The 17,663-nt window shown below is 41.7% G+C and overlaps 1 protein-coding gene and 1 long non-coding RNA gene across 6 annotated transcripts in view; one reads left to right on the top strand and one right to left on the bottom strand.

Moving 5' to 3' along the window:
- Window positions 1-3,426, bottom strand: part of LOC125892768 (uncharacterized) — a 3,822-nt gene extending 396 nt beyond the window's left edge. Inside the window, exons 1-4 of one of the 2 annotated variants that reach the window (XR_007449783.1) lie at window positions 3,337-3,426; window positions 2,445-2,490; window positions 1,971-2,058; window positions 1-664 (exon numbers count right to left, since the gene is read on the bottom strand). The exon at window positions 1-664 is cut by the window's left edge and continues 396 nt beyond it. This is a non-coding gene — a long non-coding RNA (uncharacterized LOC125892768). The remainder of the gene's footprint in view (window positions 665-1,970; window positions 2,059-2,444; window positions 2,491-3,336) is intronic. The other variant, XR_007449782.1, reaches the window with a different exon arrangement.
- adam15 (ADAM metallopeptidase domain 15) overlaps window positions 2,582-17,663 on the top strand; it is a 38,870-nt gene continuing 23,788 nt past the window's right edge. Inside the window, exons 1-2 of one of the 4 annotated variants that reach the window (XM_049582977.1) lie at window positions 2,582-3,516; window positions 6,877-6,968. In XM_049582977.1, coding sequence (XP_049438934.1) covers window positions 3,360-3,516; window positions 6,877-6,968 — 249 coding nt within the window. In that variant the 5' untranslated portion in view covers window positions 2,582-3,359. The remainder of the gene's footprint in view (window positions 3,517-6,876; window positions 6,969-17,663) is intronic. The other 3 variants (XM_049582975.1, XM_049582976.1, XM_049582978.1) reach the window with 3 other exon arrangements.

Genomic DNA, 17,663 nt, shown 5'->3' on the forward strand with positions numbered 1-17,663 from the left:
CTGGATCATGTTTTGTCAAAAATGGCTCTTTTGATAGTTCAGATTGATTTGCACTAAAAACCTCAGAGTTGAGTCTGGCTTTGAGGAGAGCTCAGATCAGTTTCAGTTCAGTTTTAAATACTGATGTTTGAAAAGGACTGTTGTTAAATGAGGTCCCCAATCAATCAATAAATCAGTATGTTCACTGTTGTCCATGCAGCCATGCAAGGAATTCAAGGTAACAAAGCACGATGTATTGATTTACAAACATTCACTGTGTGTGTGAGTTTTAAAACAGGAACACACAGAGAGAATTTACAGTTTGAACGCAGCACAAAGATTTAATGAGAAGAAACAAGACAAGTAAACTTTCTTTGAAAACTGTCCAGCAGGAACTCAACTTAACACTCAGTGTGTGTGTGTGTGTGTGTGTGTGTGTGTGTGTGTGTGTGTGTGTGTGTGTGTGGGATCACATGGTCAGATTAGATATGAACAGAAGAGTTATGTAACCAGCTGATCCTCAGCAGCACGTGCAGCGCTCGCTTCATTCACAGTTTTAATCTCTTCTACGAACTGATGCTGGATCAGTCAGCACTCCTCTGAGTGATGATGTCATCAGGGTCTCTGTGACCTCTGTGACCTCTGTGACCTGTCGTCTTCCTGAACTCATCACTCAGCCATCGACCTGCAGTCACAGTAAAAACACTTTGTTACAAACTTTATTTATATTCACTGATGGATCACTGAGAGGACGAGACATCAGCACACACACGTCAGTTACTGCAGCTCGAGAGTCGGACTGACCGAATGTACTGAAAGTATCTGAAGTAAAAGTAAAGTAGAAGTTGGTCGAGTTGATTTATAATATTTAGAGAAAATAAAATGTTAAATCCTCCAGACTTATGAAGAGACGTCTGAGCGTCCTAAACCCTTTTTTGTTTTGCAGAGAATACTTGAAAATGTCTGATCTGAATTAAAATAAATAATAAATAAATAAATAAATAAATAAATAAAATCATCATCTAAATCTCGCAAAAAGAAAAAATAAAGCAGGAGGCTGCTCTAAAAATACTGAAGAAAATTATTTTAGAAGAAAATTTAAATTTGATCATTTCAGATAAAATATAAATGCCAGACTAAAATGATTTGATGATGTGTTTTTCACTGGAAAATGAATTTTGTCGTACAAATACGTGTTGTGTTAAAAGTAATCAGAAATCCGGAGTTTGTGATTCATTACAGTCACTCTGATGTGACGAAGAGAGAACTACAGAAGTAAGAATAAAAGTTTGAAATACAAGCATGTTAAGTAATAAAATAAAATAAAATGAAATAAATAATAAATTAAAATAAAGTAAAATACAAATATGCATTATGCAACAATGTTTAACACTGTACTTAAGATATCAAAAAAAAAATGTATATCTTCACTGTGCTGAGTGTGTGAACATATAAAAATATGTGCTACATCACACTGTATAAACTCTCAGAAATATTAAATATGTATTGTGCTAAAATGATCACTACAATCTCCAAAATCTGCAAAGTAACTAAAGCTGTCAAATAAATATAAAGAATAAAAAAAGCCTCTGAGATGTGGAGAAGAAGGGTTTAACTTGTGCTTAATATTGTGTTTATATGCAATAAAAAAATGAAAACACACGAAACACGAAGTGATAAAACAACAAAGTAAAAGCAGTGATTAAAATAGTTCAGTATGACGAGGTTAACTCTGCTGAGGAAATACCCTCTGTGTGTGTGTGTGTGTGTGTGTGTGTGTGTGTGTGTGTGTGTGTGTGTGTGAGAGAAGTCACTCAGATGTGCTGAAGCTGCATCCAGTTATTGTATTTCCAAAATAAAATAAAGTTTATGAGCTGAATTTCAGGATGCAGCTGAAGACAAACACTGACTGTGGAGTGTGTTACATTACGTATCACACACTCTGTACATGGTTTAAACTTCAACATGCAGTTAATATATATGATACTTACGGTCTGCTCACACTGCAGAAGTGCGTCCAGACTAAAATCTCACAGTTTTTGGACTTTGTTGTCACAGACTGCAACACGCTGCTCACAGCTGGAGGGAAATTAATATATAAGTACATTATTACATTATATGACAACCAATACACTCCACTACACCACTTTTATCTCCTGTGACCTCACAGTCATGCCTCCATTAGACTATATTCTTAAATGCCATAAATTTAAACAGTCAAAACAAACGTATTTAATGGGATTTATTTATCAACAACCAGCTAATTAGGATTTTGGTTTACTTATAAATAGTTATTATTCTGAGTGTAAAAATTAAGAGTACACCGTATAGATAAAAATAAAAGAGGGAAATTTGAGGTTTGTGATTTTGGGCTGTATAATAAAATTCACTTCACTAATTTGATTTATGGAAAGACTCATTGAATGTATACATATTTTAAATTTAAGATAAATTTAAAGTCTTACCTGGCTGTAATGGAGTCTGATGAGCAGAGGTGTATTGTGGGTGATACTTTGGAATGTAAAGAAAATGCTTTTTATTTCAGTTTTATTTTGCTGTATTTGTTTTTTAAATTTGTGCTTTAACTTAAAAAGATATTGAGCCTCTTATTTACAGAAAACAAGGTAGATTTAATTTTTGATTTTGATTGGAAAGTAAGCAGGTTTTGACGACGTCTTTATATCATATTATAATTAATTAATAGTTAAATTATTCAATTGATTATTGTTATTAGTTTTATTATCAAAGTGATTTGGAATTAATAGTCAAATAGAAATACAAGGTAAATTGATGTCAGTCGTTTTTATTTTGAAGGCTGTCAGACTACTTCCGTTCTAAACCTTGCTAGCTCCGGTTAGCTTAACGCAGCTAAATGACGTCTCCGTTAGCCCACGGTATAAACACGGGCGGTCCGGTGTCCTCCGTTAATTAGTCGCGTACAGCTCTCTCGGGACGGATGAACCAAACTGTCCGGTGTCCGGTTAAACACAGCCGACATTAACGGAGCCTCTCAGCCCGGTGTGAGCGTTAGTTTCTGGGGCCAGAAACTGTTTTTAAGAGAGCTACGCAGATAACGGTCCGAACCGGAGAACCGGGCTCCCTGCCCGCTACATACACCCCGAATTAACGGTCACTTTCCCCGCGGGTGGTCCGGTATAGCGGCGGCTCTGACCCCGCTTTGTTTCTGTGGATGTTACCGGATCAAAAAAGCACCATGGAGTTTCTCTGGAGCCTCTCCCGGTGCTTGGACACGGTGAGGTAACGGGAACGGGACCGGGTTGCTTCACACACACACACACACACACACACACACACACACACACACACACACACACACACACATCAGAGAGCAGCAACCTGTTGCCGGTGACGCAGAGAGGATGAACGGAGCTGCCGTAACGATCCTGCTGCTGCTGCTGCTCAGCGGCCGTGCTGCCTTCACTGCTGCCCGGTCCCTGAACGCACCGCAGGACGGAGAGGTTCCGCCTCCGGACGGACAGACGGACGGTACCGACAGTCTGACAGCTGCTGTGACAGGTACACACTTTAACGGTTACTGTGAACCGGCTGACGCTAACTGACAGACACTACTGTGTGAGGAGGGGAATTATTAAGAAGCTGTAATTCATTAAAACATTAAGTTAATCTGTGTGATGTGACGGATGAAGTCTGTCTGTGTCTGTGACCTTTGACCTTTGACCTGATTGAATGCTTGCCCGTTGTCAGGGTAACCTAATCTGACACTAGCAGCCTCTCACTCAGCTGACTGCTGTGACTGTAACTGTCTGTACTGAAACTAGAGCTGCAAATAACCAATATTTCTATGATAGATTAAGCAGCCTGTTATCTTATTGATCAACTGATTAATTCATCAATGCAAGAAAATCAGAAAATAGTGAAACATTCCCTGTTAAATAACTCAGAGTCCAAAGTGATGTCTTCAAATAGTTTGTTTCACCTGAACACGTCCAGAAATTCAAAGTTATTCAGTTTATTAACGTGTACGAAAGAAAAACATCTCACATTTTAATTCAGTTGTTATATCGTAAACAACTGGACGTTAAAACGTCATCAAGAAATTCAAACAAGTCCAGCTGCCTTCGATATAGCACTAGAATATGTAGAATATATGACCTTCACATAATCCGCTCCAAATGAATCTATATTTTTAAAGTCATTACTAAAAGTGTGTGTCATATAAAAACTAAAGTGATGGTCAAAGTTGTCACAGTGAAATTTAAGGTGTGCTGATGGATTCACGTCATCAACTCATGCATTGAGTAACATTACAAGTTAACGTTCCACCTTAAAAGTTGCCGGCAGTCGGCCCAGTTTTCTCTGATTTCAGATGTCGTGACAAATTTAGGTAAGAGCTAAAAAAGGTAAAAAGGTCGACTTGGGCTCAAACTGAAGTTTATCACCTTGGAAGTTTTCTGTGTACAAGTGAAGCAAAGATATTAAACACATAGTGATGAAAAATAGTCATTTTTGGTGAGAAGCAGAGAGTCTTTTTTTTTTTTTTTGTTTTTTTTTAAGATATTTTTTGGGGCTTTTTAGCCTTTAGTGTATAGGACAGACAAGCGAGAGAGGAAGAGACATGCAGCAAAGGGCCACTGGCTGCGGCAACAGCCTTGTACATGGGGAAACTGCTCTACCACTAAGCCACCGACGCCCCCCGATTGAGCATGTTGAATCGGTGAGAGAGATCACTCTGATTGGCTGTTCAGGTTTTTATTTCCTCGCCCCTGTAGCGAGTGAATCTGCCTGTAGTGAAACCGGGGCTAACCGGTGCTTCCTCCTCAGGCTCCACTTCACTCAGCTGCCCCACAGACCCGCTGCTTCTTCCCACTTTAACCTGAATAACAAACCGGAGCTAGCTGGGAGCGGCTAGCGGAGTGTTAGCCGCAGCATGACCGAAGGGAAGCACAGCCAGTTAGCCTCCGCTAGTCTCTGAGCTAGCCCCGGCTCTCCGTTTGGATCCAACCGGAGCACCGAGCCCTGGTTTGTTATTCAGGTTAAAGTGGGAAGAAGCAGCGGGTTTATCGGGCAGCTGAGTGAAGTGGAGCCTGCGGAGGAAACACTGGGAGTGTAGTCTGTGTAGTGTGTTCAAATGCAACTGACACAGGGCGACGTGAGGCGACGTAGACGACGTAACAGTTGGCTTTCGTCGCCGCTAGTTCTTTGATGTCGGTTTGGTGTGTCTGCACCTTAAAAAGGGGTTTTGGGTCCCCTGAAACGAAACAACCCCAAGCTGTGGGTGCACGTTATCAACTTGTGATGGCCCAGGGTATGAACAGGCTAACAGGAAGCAATAATGATGAAACGATAGCAGATGATTTTATACCTAATATTTATAATCATGATTTTTGTCTAGTCATTTTATTAACTTTTATTGTATATTACTGAATTGTTTTATTTTATGATCTATGGAAACACTGCTGCTTTTTTTTAACTGCGTCTTGTCAGGTGTCCTTGAGTGCTCTGAGAGCGTCCTATAAATAAAATGCATTATCATTATTATTAGAAAACATAACGAGGGCAGGACCTGGCTCCAGGCCGAGACTATTCGCTGATCAAAATAGTTGACAGATGATTTTCTGTCTATTGATGAATCACTGCAGCTTTACTTTGGAGTCTTGAAACTGACAAACAAAACCCAACTCAGTTTTATTAGTTTATAGTTTAGTTTATTTGAGAAGAGACGGTGCACATTAATGAATACACACAGTTAAAAAATGCCAGAATTAACCAAAGGGCTTTTTCATCTGTAGTCCCTTTAATTTATTTATTTATTTAATCTTTATTTAAACAGGAAGTCCCATTGAGACTGAAGAGCTCTTTTACAACAGAGACCTGGTCGAGGCAGCAGCCAATCAGAACACATTAAAATGCAACTAATACAACATATAAAACAAAAATCCACAGTAAAACAACAACTATTAGTGTCCTCTCAAGAAAAACATGCACATGTCTGTGTCACCATATTCTTTATGATGTGTTTATAATTTAGATCTTTTTGAGGATTGTTTCATGACCATGGTGCAGAGTAGGAAAATACAGTTTTCCTCACATCTGTTAAAACCAGATGTTCGTTAGAAAGCAGCCACAGCTGGAAACTACCAGAGCTGACAGACAGCAGGGTTCAGAGGTCGGCTGGGAGTTTGACCAGTAGTGCTTTAGAGATAAAAATATACCAGTGCTGCTGTCTGTGAGTGGTCAGTGATGTCCAACACACCAAGTCATAATGAGAACACAGTGATGAGTCAGGGACTGTCCTGGATCAGTTTGTTGACCGTGTGTTTTCCTCGACTTTCTGTGTGACCTCAAACTTCTCTTTAATAAAATTAAAGTTGGATTCAGACGACATCATATTTATCTGGACTCCATTAGGGCGGTCACTGTGTCAGATAAGTTGATTATAGAGTTATAACTTCGACTCTCGTTAAATCAGTTAACTACTAGGTAGCGTTAGAGGTGTGATGCTAACAGTTAGCCCCGTCACTGTGTGTGTGTGTGTGTGTGTGTGTGTGTGTGTGTGTGTGTGTGCGTGTAGGTGTGCAGGTGATACACCGAGAGAGGAGGGTTGGAGTGAATCACTGCGCTGTGATGAAATAATGTTTTAACCGTTTTAAAGACAAAAATGATTAAAAATCAATACATGGTGATCAGTGTTGTTATGGACACAAATAAATCAGTGTGATTGGAAACAACAAGACTTAATATTTATTTAGAATTTCTTTGTCATTTCTTAAAAAACAAAACAAAACACGAATACCTGAATTCAAAAATTAAAAGATGAATACCACCCAACAAATTTTCCTACCCAGTTTACCCAATCTGTGTTACCAGTTTACCCAGTCTGTGTTCCCAGTTTACCCAGTCTGTCTGTGTCCTCAGGTGTGGACAGATGGCGGCGCCCCCTGCTGCAGAAAACTCGTCCCTTTGTCCTGGTGGACGGACGAAGGCGGAGCCTCACTGAAGCTCTACAGGTCAGAGACATGAAACCTCGTATCTCTAACAGGTCAAAGGTCAGGACTTCAGACCAGTGATGATGTCATACTGGGATCACACTGGACATCTACTGGTGTATTGCTGGTGTTGTACTGGTCTGTTACTGGTGTGTTTCTGTGGTCGTCCTGAGCTCAGTCTGGTTTCCATCAGACTGCCCTCTGGATGTTTTGGATGGGTGGAGTGTACACTCACATACTTCTCTTCCTCATTTGAGAAAACAAAAGCACATGAAGTTCCCACACACCCACCCACCTGTTACCATGGTTACCTGATGGAGGCATTTCAGGGTGTGACAGCACGTCTGTGTCAAAGCCTCATGGGAGTTGTAGTTGTTGATGCTGCGGCAGCACAGTGAGCAGGTCCTGGATCAGTTTGTTGCACATGTGTCAGCTGGAATGGCTGTTTGTTTAAGAAGCGCTTGATTTGATGCGTAGCAGAGTTTCTCTGAGCGGAGCACTGTAAACGTCGATGTTGCATCAGTCATGTTGTTTAATTGTGGGAAGCCAAAATTGTGACTGAGATTATTGTTTGATTTGTGCAGCCTGAGAGAGAAGACAAAAACAGATGACTGATAAGTTTGTTTGTCAGAATGTTGTGAGGCGTCTCAGATGAAGCATCAGTTGTCGTCCACAACTGTTGCACCTGACGCCGTTTTCATTCCTGATGCCTTACAAGTGTCGGGTCGCGCTGATATCATGCAGTCTGAACCCTGCAGAACTGATCAGACCTCATATACACTGAGACATCTGTGTGACGACATTAGATTAGACTTTATATTAATATATATGAACTCTATATGTCTACCTTCTCTTTCTTCTGCAAACTATAACTTTGGTTTGAAAGGATTAGGATTGCAATGGTATACTGGTTTTAAGGTTTACCATGATATGAAAATTGACAGTTATCATCACACTGTGTACATTTGCTTATCTACAATAATGAAAAAAATATAACTGAACGAAGAACATCACCTTTATTTTAGTTCTTTTCAGAAGGGAAACTTTTACACATAAAAATGTTTCCAAGTTTCAATTTTAGTAATAAAATGTTTGTTCAACCAAAAATAATCCTTCAGTTTTTATCCTTAAGGGTCGTTCTGACTGATGATAATTATAACTTGTAATACCATAATATTTTCTGAGATGATTACGACACTGTGAAAATCTCTTAACGCTGTTAAAAAGAAGAGTTGTTCAGTCTTCACTGTTCAGCACAGAAACAGACAGTATTTTATATTATGAGGAAATGAAGAACAGATCATCGTCTTGAGGACGGACAGGAAGTTATGTCTTAATTTTCTCCTTCATTCATGAACAGACAGTTTCCTTCACGACTACAGTCAGTGTGTTTCACTGGAATAAGAAAGAGAAAGGAAGTCGGAGCGTTGACAGTTTCCTGCAGGAACACTGAAATCTGAGGAAGGGGGGAGTGTTGGAGGATGGGCACTTCCTGTGCAGCTGACAGCAGCTCTTAGATCATTTCCTGTTAAATTCCCCCCACACTCACCCACCCTGACTCCACCCAGCTGGGAGGAAACAGGGAGAAAGAAGGAGAATGTGTGATGAAGTGTGTTAAACTAAAGGAGCAGTCCGCTAAATTAAACTCTCCTCATTGTCACAGGAACGGATGAACCCTCTGCTCTGAGGACGTCTGAATGATTTAATACTTTCTAACTGATCTAATGACGTCATTTATTGGGTTATTGGCAGAAATGGACTATAGTATAATAAGTCTGTTTTCTTTAGTGTGTAATCACCCAAAAACCAAACACTGGCTCCAAATAGGGACATTCAGGTTTTTGTGTCAGCCACTTTAAGCCCTGTCTCCACCAAACCCTTTCAGTCCAGCACCTTTGGAGCCAACAGTAACCCTTCAGACTAGGGGTGTAACGGTACACAAAAATCTCGGTTCAGTACGTACCTCAGTACACAAGTCACGGTTCTTTTTTTTCAGTACAGTAATGAAAAAAATAGACAACTATTAAATATCTTTTACTTATTGGTAACCTTATTAAAACATACCACCACAGCAGTTAACTCTTTTTACACAATTTTTGAATGAAACAAATATATATAAAATCCTGCTTTTTCACATTGTTTGAATGAAAATAGAAATATAAAAGTGAAAAATAAAATCCTGCTGTTTTTTAAACACATTTTTTGAATGAAAATATAAATAAAATAAAAAGTATAGTGCAGCTGGTCAGCTTTAAAGCCTGCTCAGATTCAGTTTTACTAGGAACTTACTTAGCTTTCCCACTTTGTTAAAGTGCAGTAAACAAAACATGCTTATATCTAAAGTGCAGCTTAAACAATTTTACTCAACTCCAATGGCGTTGGTTATTTCTTTAGCGCGATGGGCAGGGAAACGCTCTTTCTTTTTAAACGCCGACGATATCGTAGTTTGCACCAGATTGCTTTTTCTAGTCGTGCCGGTTAACGTTCAAACTCGGGTGGTGTCGCTTTAGATGCGTTAGCATGTTAGACGTGTTTCCAAGTACATACCCGACCGCTGTTCTGCAGTGTCGGCACACTGCTTTTGTCTTGTCCACTTGTTTATTTCCATCTTCGTATTTTACCCTGAAACCAAAGTGTTCCCAAACGGAGGACTTAAGGTTTGCGGGTGGGTCTTCAGGTTCGTCAGGCTCACTTGCCATGTTGTCAAAATGTGAGAATGCGCTGCACAAAGTGAAAGCGGAGATTTACGGGACACGGTCCGTCACTCAATTATGTCCGACGGGGAACTAGATATTTTAAATGGTTCGGCTCGCAAAAACAGAATTAAAATAAAACAAAATAAAATAAAATAATATCCTGCGCCCAATAATTCGGTACAGGGTCGTGCCGAACTGAAAGTCGCGTACCGAACGGTTCGACACAAATACATGTACCGTTACGGCCCTACTTCAGACTGATTCAAATAAAATCATACTGAACTGAACTGAACTGGACTGAACTGAACCGGACTGCACGGTGCAAACTGTGCTGTAGTTAGCAGATTTTTTTAATAGTGAAACAGCTTTATTCAGTGTTTGAACTGGTTTTAATCACCTGGTCTTTTTGTTAGAAGGTCCATTTCAGCTGCAGCTCGGTATGGCACGTCGTGTCTTAACTGATAGTGGAAACGCAAATCGGCACAGCATGGCATGACTCAGCTCGGCCAAAAGTGACGGTGGAAAAGGCCCAAACATTGATCTGCACAGTGGATGCAACATGTGTCCCATCTGTTGAGCACAATTGCCCAAAAATGACTCCCTGCACATCTGTGCCCTACTCTACTCAAAATATCTAAAACAAAAAGTTTAACCCCAAAACATATCTTACAGTACCAGGTTGCAACAGAGACAAACCAACCCTCTGACATCACTGACTAGGTTGTTGAAAAACAGCTGCAACATACAGGTGAAAAAGGGCTTTTCCAAGCAAATCTGGGTGAAAGTTTAACTTCAGTGAGGTAAAAATCAAATAAACCACAGTCATCAGTGTTTCATCTCCACTTCTACTGCTCTTGTATACTTTCTGTTTTTATTCATATTTTTATTTTATCTGCTTCTAATGATTTAGTTTTTACTTTTCTTTGTGCTGCTGCAACACCTGAATTTACCCTCTGGGGATCAGTGAAGGATCATCTTATGTGATCTTACCTTAAATCGATTAATCAACAAGTTATTTTTAGAACAAAGATTTCCTCGTTGCGTCTGTTTTCTGTGTTGATGTTGGACTGTGGGACAAATTAAGATATCTGAGGGTGTAACGTCAGTTTGTCTGAGACTCAGACGCCATTTTACAAACTGTTGCTGCTCTTTCTTTACTGTTACCAGGAGAAATGAACTCTTAACTCCCAGCCTTCCTCCTCCTCCTCCTCCTCCTCCTCCTCCTCCTCCTCCCTTCTTCTTCTTCTTGTGTTGTGGTCGACGGCTCGGAGCCTCGCCCAGAGTCTCTGCAGCTCTGACATCATCTGGAGACTGAGCGAGAGACATGACCTCACCAGAGAGAAAGAAAGTTTGGGGGAGAGGAGGGAGCAGTGTGTCGAGGAGGAGGAGGAGGAGGAGGAGGAGGAGGAGGAGGGTGGTAACAGATGGTGAGAGTGGGCGAGAGAGGCTGTAAAACACAGCAAGGGTTAGAGTGATGACAACATGAAGCTTCACATGAATGAAACCTACAGAATACAGCATTCAAATAAAATCACAGCCACTGACATAACTGACTCCTGATTGGTCGGGCAGAGTCAAAGTGAGGGTTAAATAACACAGTTACAGAGAGAAATGTTGTGCTTCTTCTTTTAATGTGAGTTCTCAAACTGTAAGAATCCAGAAATGATTCGGAGGAAGACGTTTACGAACAACAGAAGGTTAGCGACCCGACCGGAGCTGCAACAAACAGTTAACGTCAGTGTTCACTGATCAGCAGAATCAGAATCAGCTTCATTGGTCGACTGTGTGAACAGGAACTTGTTGCTCTCAGTGACGACGTTTACATTCACAAAATATTCTGGTTTTTACTAAGCTGTTCACATTGCTGAAGAAAATGAAATTTACCCAGGGTTTCCACACATTTGTTTATTTGTGGTGGCCCGCCACGCTTAAAACATCTGCTGCCATCTGGAGCTCGAGTGTTTATTAGAAGCACTGCTGGAATATATAACCGTTCAGTTGCTCCACGCTCTCGTAGCACAGAGCGACTCTGGGTACAGACGGAGCAGCAGAACGTCAGGCGCAGTGAAAGTGAAACTTATGCTGCTGTCAGCCCTAGAGTGGTCTCCTTTGGTCTGATTCAGGGACTCATATTGTTCCAAAGTTGTATAATTGCCTAGAGTTGGTTGGTGTTCTCACGGCAGCATTTACAAGAGGACCAGATCAAATGCCTTGTGTGAGAAAGCTGCTCTTGATTGGTCAGAATTTCCATGTGGGAAAAATCCAGGAAGTAAAGCAAACGTTGAAGAAGAGTACACTTGCAAGATAAATGTGACACTTTCTAATGTCACAATGGAGGGACAACTACGCAGGTTGATTTTAGCGCTGCTCATCGTGGACTATATTGCTGTCATTGTTCATTTTAGTCAAAGCATACAGTTTGAAAACGAGGCAAACGCGGCTCCAACTAGAAAACAATGTTTTGATGCATTGGATGTGCTGAATGTGCATATTAAGGCAGTACAGGAGGAGGTGCACATTAATAATCCTCCAGGACTGTAACATGCTCATGTTTAACCCAAACAATGTGTCATGTGACTGCAGTTGCTTCACATCCAGGTCGGAACACCTTCTCACCACAAACCAACCGCACCAGAGTTCCTTGGAACCGGACTGAGACCACCTCTTCAAGAAGGTCTCAGTCCGGTTGTTTTGCTGTGTTCACACCTGCACAAACGGACCGCACTGAGGGGGCAAACCAACTAGAGCTTGATTAAACTGAACCAAACATGGCAGGTGTGAAAGCAGTTACTCCTCTCATCTATCCATCCAGCTCTGATTGAATCGACTGATCAATCTCCACTCCACGACTCAAACTCCACAAACTGCTGCTGAGGAAAAAAATGTGCTCATTAAGAGTTCTGCCTGTGCTGCCTTCATGGACCCACAAAGAGAGAGGGGGCACAGACGGAGACACAAGGACACAAAGGCAGGAAAAAAGAGAAGTAAAGTAATGAGAGGTCCTGCTGTGGATCGGACTCAGCTCTGACCTGTCGAGGCTCGGACACAGGACCTCTGTACATTCCACAGATGCTCGATAGGATTGGGATCTGGGGAATTTAGAGGCCAGGTCAACACCTTGAGCTCTTTGCTGAGTTCCTCAGACCAGGCCAGCCGCACATTTTCCGAAGCGGGCCCCGTCTTTCACAGTAATGGGGGGGCGGGGGTGGGGGGGTGTTGTATGTTCAGTGGCATCCACATGAGTCTGACAGGAGTGGCACCTGGTGTGGTCTTCTGCTGCTGTAGCCCATCTGCTTCAAGGTTGGACAAGGTGTTGTTGCTTCAGAGATGCTCTTCTGCACACCTTGGTTGGAACCAGTGCTTATTTGACTTCCTGTTGCCTTTCTATCATCTTGAACCAGTCTGGCCATTCTCCTCTGACCTCTGGCATCAACAAGGCATTTTGGCTCACTGGATATTTTCTCTTTTTGGGACCATCCTCTGTAAACCCTAGAGATGGTTGTGCTGAACATCCCAGTAAATACTCAGACCAGCCCGTCTGGCACCAACAACCATGCCACGTTCAAAGTCACTTCAATCACCTTTCTTCATCATTCTGATGCTCCGTTTGAACTTCAGCAGCTCGTCTTCACCATGTCTACATGACTAAATGTTAATGAGCTGCTGCCACCTGATTGGCTGATCAGATATTTGTGTTAATGAGCAGTTCAACAGATGTAACTAGTAAAGTGTCCAGTGAGTTTATATACACACGATTTGCCATGTTTGTTCACGTGATTATCAAAATATTTGCTGATTACTTTTCTGTAAATCGACCAGTCACTTCAGTTCGAGAAAATTTGATCTCAAATCAGTTTTTAATCCATAATTGAACTGATTAGTGTAACCTGTGTTGTTTCTCAGATGTAATTTTAGTTCCTGGAATTGTTCTATTGAACAGGACAGCAAAGTATATTTTTACTATTAAACGATCTTTTGATTATTTCCTTGTTTAATTCATCATATTGTCTCCCTCAGTTCTAGGGATGGGAATCGAGAACCGGTTCCTGTTAAGAACCGGTTCCAACTGGTTCAATTCATCGACATCATTAGCCTTTATGCTTAACGATTCCCTTATCGATTCTTTTCATTATGCCGAATCTATGCTCGTCAGTCAGCAGCATGTTCAACAACGAAGAAGACGTAATGGCGAAGAGACAGAAGTGGTCAAAGCCATAGCTTCACTTCACGCTGTTGTTAGCCTCCCTGGAGCTGCTAGCACACTGTGGAGCCTCGCGCATCCCCGCTTCAGGTAGACGGCGGCAGGACGCTGTTGTTGTTAGCCTTACTGGAGCTGCTAGCCCACTGTGGAGCCTCAGCAGGTCCCTGCTCCTGTTGTCGGATTTCATGGGAACACCAAGGATGGTAAGATGAGGGCAGCTGAGTTGATTTGCACGTCATTTGTTCTTATAATATGCTGGGCTAGCTGCGTTAGCTGCCTCACCTGAGTTAGCTGCACTAGCTGCGTGGTGTTGACACACTCAGGCTGTGGGCCGGGATTTATCTCTAGATCACCAGCTAGGAGTAACATTCATGACAACTCATTGTGGCTGTTGTTGTGACACAGATAGCTGTATGCCAATGCTGTCTTATGACTGTGAAAGCTGCTGTTAGTTTTTTGGTGTGGTTAGACGGCGTCGAAACATTTCTATGCGGGAGGAGGTGTGTCGTTAGGAGGCTCCGAGGGGAGAGGGACACGAGCTCAGAGGGGAGGGATCATGGAGCACAGAGGGAGGGGAGTGTGGTGCTTTTTTCAAATCTTTCTCATCGTCTTTCTAAACTAGACCGTGGCTTTAAGGTTCATAATAAAAGTTATGAAAGCAGATGTCTTGGGTTACAAACAACAGGCGGTGATATCATTAATTCACAGGAGGAATCGGTAAGGGAATTTATAAAGAATCGGATCGATAAGCAGAATTGATAATGGTATTGATATCAATAAAATCCTATCAATTCCCATCCCTACTCAGTTCAGTGTTTCATCTGTAAATGTTTGTCGGACCAACACTCAGAAACTCAAAGATATTCAGTTAATTAGGTTTAGAGGCTTAATCAGGGAGTGTTTGGCATTTTTTCTTAAAAGTGACTCAAACAATTAACTGGTTATTAAAATAGTTTTTGTTAATTGGATCATTGTTTCAGCTGTAATGTGCTTACTGAGCACCTGTTTTGTCTACACAGAGTTTAGGTCAGTGAACGCCTCCTCGCTGCTGCTGTTTGAGTGTGTGTCAGTGTGAAGTTTATTAGTGTATTTACAGTATCTCGTTCTGAACACACACTCGTCGGTCCGACAGCTCCGGGATCAGTTTCCTGTGCGAGCTGAGCCACAGTATCACAGTCAGACCCACCCAGCTGTACCCAACATGACTCAGCTAACAAACACCCCCCACCCTCGCCCTCCATCCTGCTGCACAATGACTTGACCCCACCACAGCACAAAGTACAGAGAGGGTGGAGAAAACAAACACGCCTCAGAGGGGAATTTTGTTCATTTTAAAGGAACACTCCACCCAAAATCTCCTCAATTAAATATCAAACACAGAAGCCTGCAGAGCCGGAGGTCGTGTCCTCAGTCGAGTTCAGAGTCTGGTTTTAAAGGCTGATGCTCGTCATGTTTGACTCAATACATGCAGAATATTTCTGTTTCTGTCAAAATAGAATAAAATATAAGGAAAATAAAGACATCAAGAGCCACAGAAACATTTAAACTATATTTAAAAATTACATTTAAGCCATTAAATATGTTTAAATCTAATCTTTATTCTGCACTTTGCTGCTTTTTGCACCTCTGGTTGGAAGCTAAACTGCGTTTGTTGTGTCAGTTCCTGCACTGACAATAAATCTAATCGAATCAAAATGAATCAATAAAATCTAGAGGAAATTAAAATGATCTGAAAATCATGTTTTTCAGTGGCTCAAAACTTCTCTGGGAAAGTTTGGACCCGTCTGTGTTTCTAACATCTTGACTGGTCTGACATAAATCTAGTTGAATTGAGTGATTTTTAAAATACAAAACTGTCCACTGGTGTTCACGCAGTGGTGACAGAGTGATGCATCCTTTCACTCACAGACAGTCTTTGTGTGATTACAGACAGCAGCGGCTCATTCGGCTGAAAATAAAAAGCCTATCGTGGGCCAAATCTGGTCTGTGATTGGCTGCCAGGTGGCCTACTGACTGTTCTCTAATTCACAAAAAATATAAACTGATTCACAGTGGTATTTTTTGTACTGTGAAAGAAAATAAGGTGCCAGAGTGCGTAAAAAGCATTAAAATAGAGTTTGCTAGGAGAGGATCCCCTGAACCCCCCGACACACGTCTACGCTTAGCCCCACATGTCTTAAAATCCTAGAAACGCCCCTGTGTACACCTGACCCAGGGGGGCTGCTGCGACTATTTCTGCCTCTTGGTGAAGATGAGTGAGGACAGCAAACATTGAAATGTTGAAAACAGGCAGTTCATTTATTATTTATACTGATAGATATTATCGGTGTTTGTTTATTAACTGCCCCCCTGTAATGTTAAGAAAGTGACTCCCGGGAAAAGCCAGTTGAGTATTTCTGCTGTACACGTCTTCTGTTGCTCTGTGTTAATTTAAAGACTGAGAAGAGCTGAGAGGTTTGACAAGAGGGTCGTAGCATCTGAGCTTTTTGTACCCGCATATTCTGCAGATCCAGAGTCTTTTTTCAGCTGACGTTTGACTTCCTTTGATTGATTAAATGCCGCCAACTGATAATAATAAGACAGGGGTGTCCAAACATTTTGAATGGGGGCCAGATTAGATAATGTGAAAGTACATGTGGGCTCTGCTGCTGCTCGCATCATATAGGTTATTGAAATAAAAAATCATGCAAATGAGACAAACTGTTTCATCTTCACTCAGTCCGTTTCCATGACATCAGAGGAAATGGATTTATTGTGTCTGCCTTTTAAAATCCCTGTAAACATGTCAGTGTGAGTGAAATGTTCCTGCAGTGAATGTGTCACAGTGGGACTAACACACCCAGATCATGTGACTCCTGCATGTATACAGTCAATCAGACCCAAACTGGCCGAGGCGCTCTGAGCATGCTCCACAGTTTCCGCCCCGGGCTTTGACCCGGAAGTCCAATAGCATTAAATGTGTAAGAGAAGAAGAAGCCGGTAACAACATGGAGAAATCTACATCCAGAGCCGTGACTTTTTGGACGGACCAAATGTACAGAGCTGTAAAGTTGTCCACCATGGTAGCAGTTAGCTGCTAGCTAACCGTAGCTAACTTGTTTGTCCACTCTTTGGTCTGTGACTTCTCTGCTGCAACCATGTCTGATACCTGGCAGGAAATATCTGCTGTTAGGTAACTGTTTGTTTGCTGGTTTACCGTCTGTTTATGAAGACACGTGTTCCGCCTGCGTAGCTGCTATTTGGTGCATGTCTTCAAACTGTATAAGAGTGCTGCAGTTGTTAGCTGAGCAGAAAACAATGAAAAGTGTGAGCTTGTTTGATTAACCAGTAACATGTGGGGCCATTTATGGTATAGTTTGAACAAGAAGCCAAGGGCAGTTTAAAGTTGGTCCGAGGGGTGCGCTTTGGACGTGCCTGATTTAAGACATGATTGTGTTCATGTTCCTGAAACACAGTCAGTGTTTATGTGTTAAAGAGACACAGCGAATAAGGAAGGAATAAGGAAATGAACGAAACTTGAGAGAAACACTCTCTAACACATCAGCCCCACACACACACACACAGGGTGAGACAGGAACTCACACACACACACACAGACACACACACACACCCTGACTTCCTGCTGAGCTGAGAAGAGAAAGCGAGCAGGCGTTGGACAGGAAGTGTCTCCTCTTCAAAGAGTGGCTCCATTAAGAGGCAGGAAAACACACTGATTGGGTAACGGATGTACTTATCCCCGCCCACATCCTAAAGGACCAGAAAGGGGAAGTGACAAAATAAAAATGGTGGAAACAGGCAAATTCCCACCGGACACATCCC

This window comes from Epinephelus fuscoguttatus, linkage group LG8, assembly GCF_011397635.1.
Source record: "Epinephelus fuscoguttatus linkage group LG8, E.fuscoguttatus.final_Chr_v1".
Lineage (NCBI taxonomy): Eukaryota > Metazoa > Chordata > Actinopteri > Perciformes > Serranidae > Epinephelus > Epinephelus fuscoguttatus.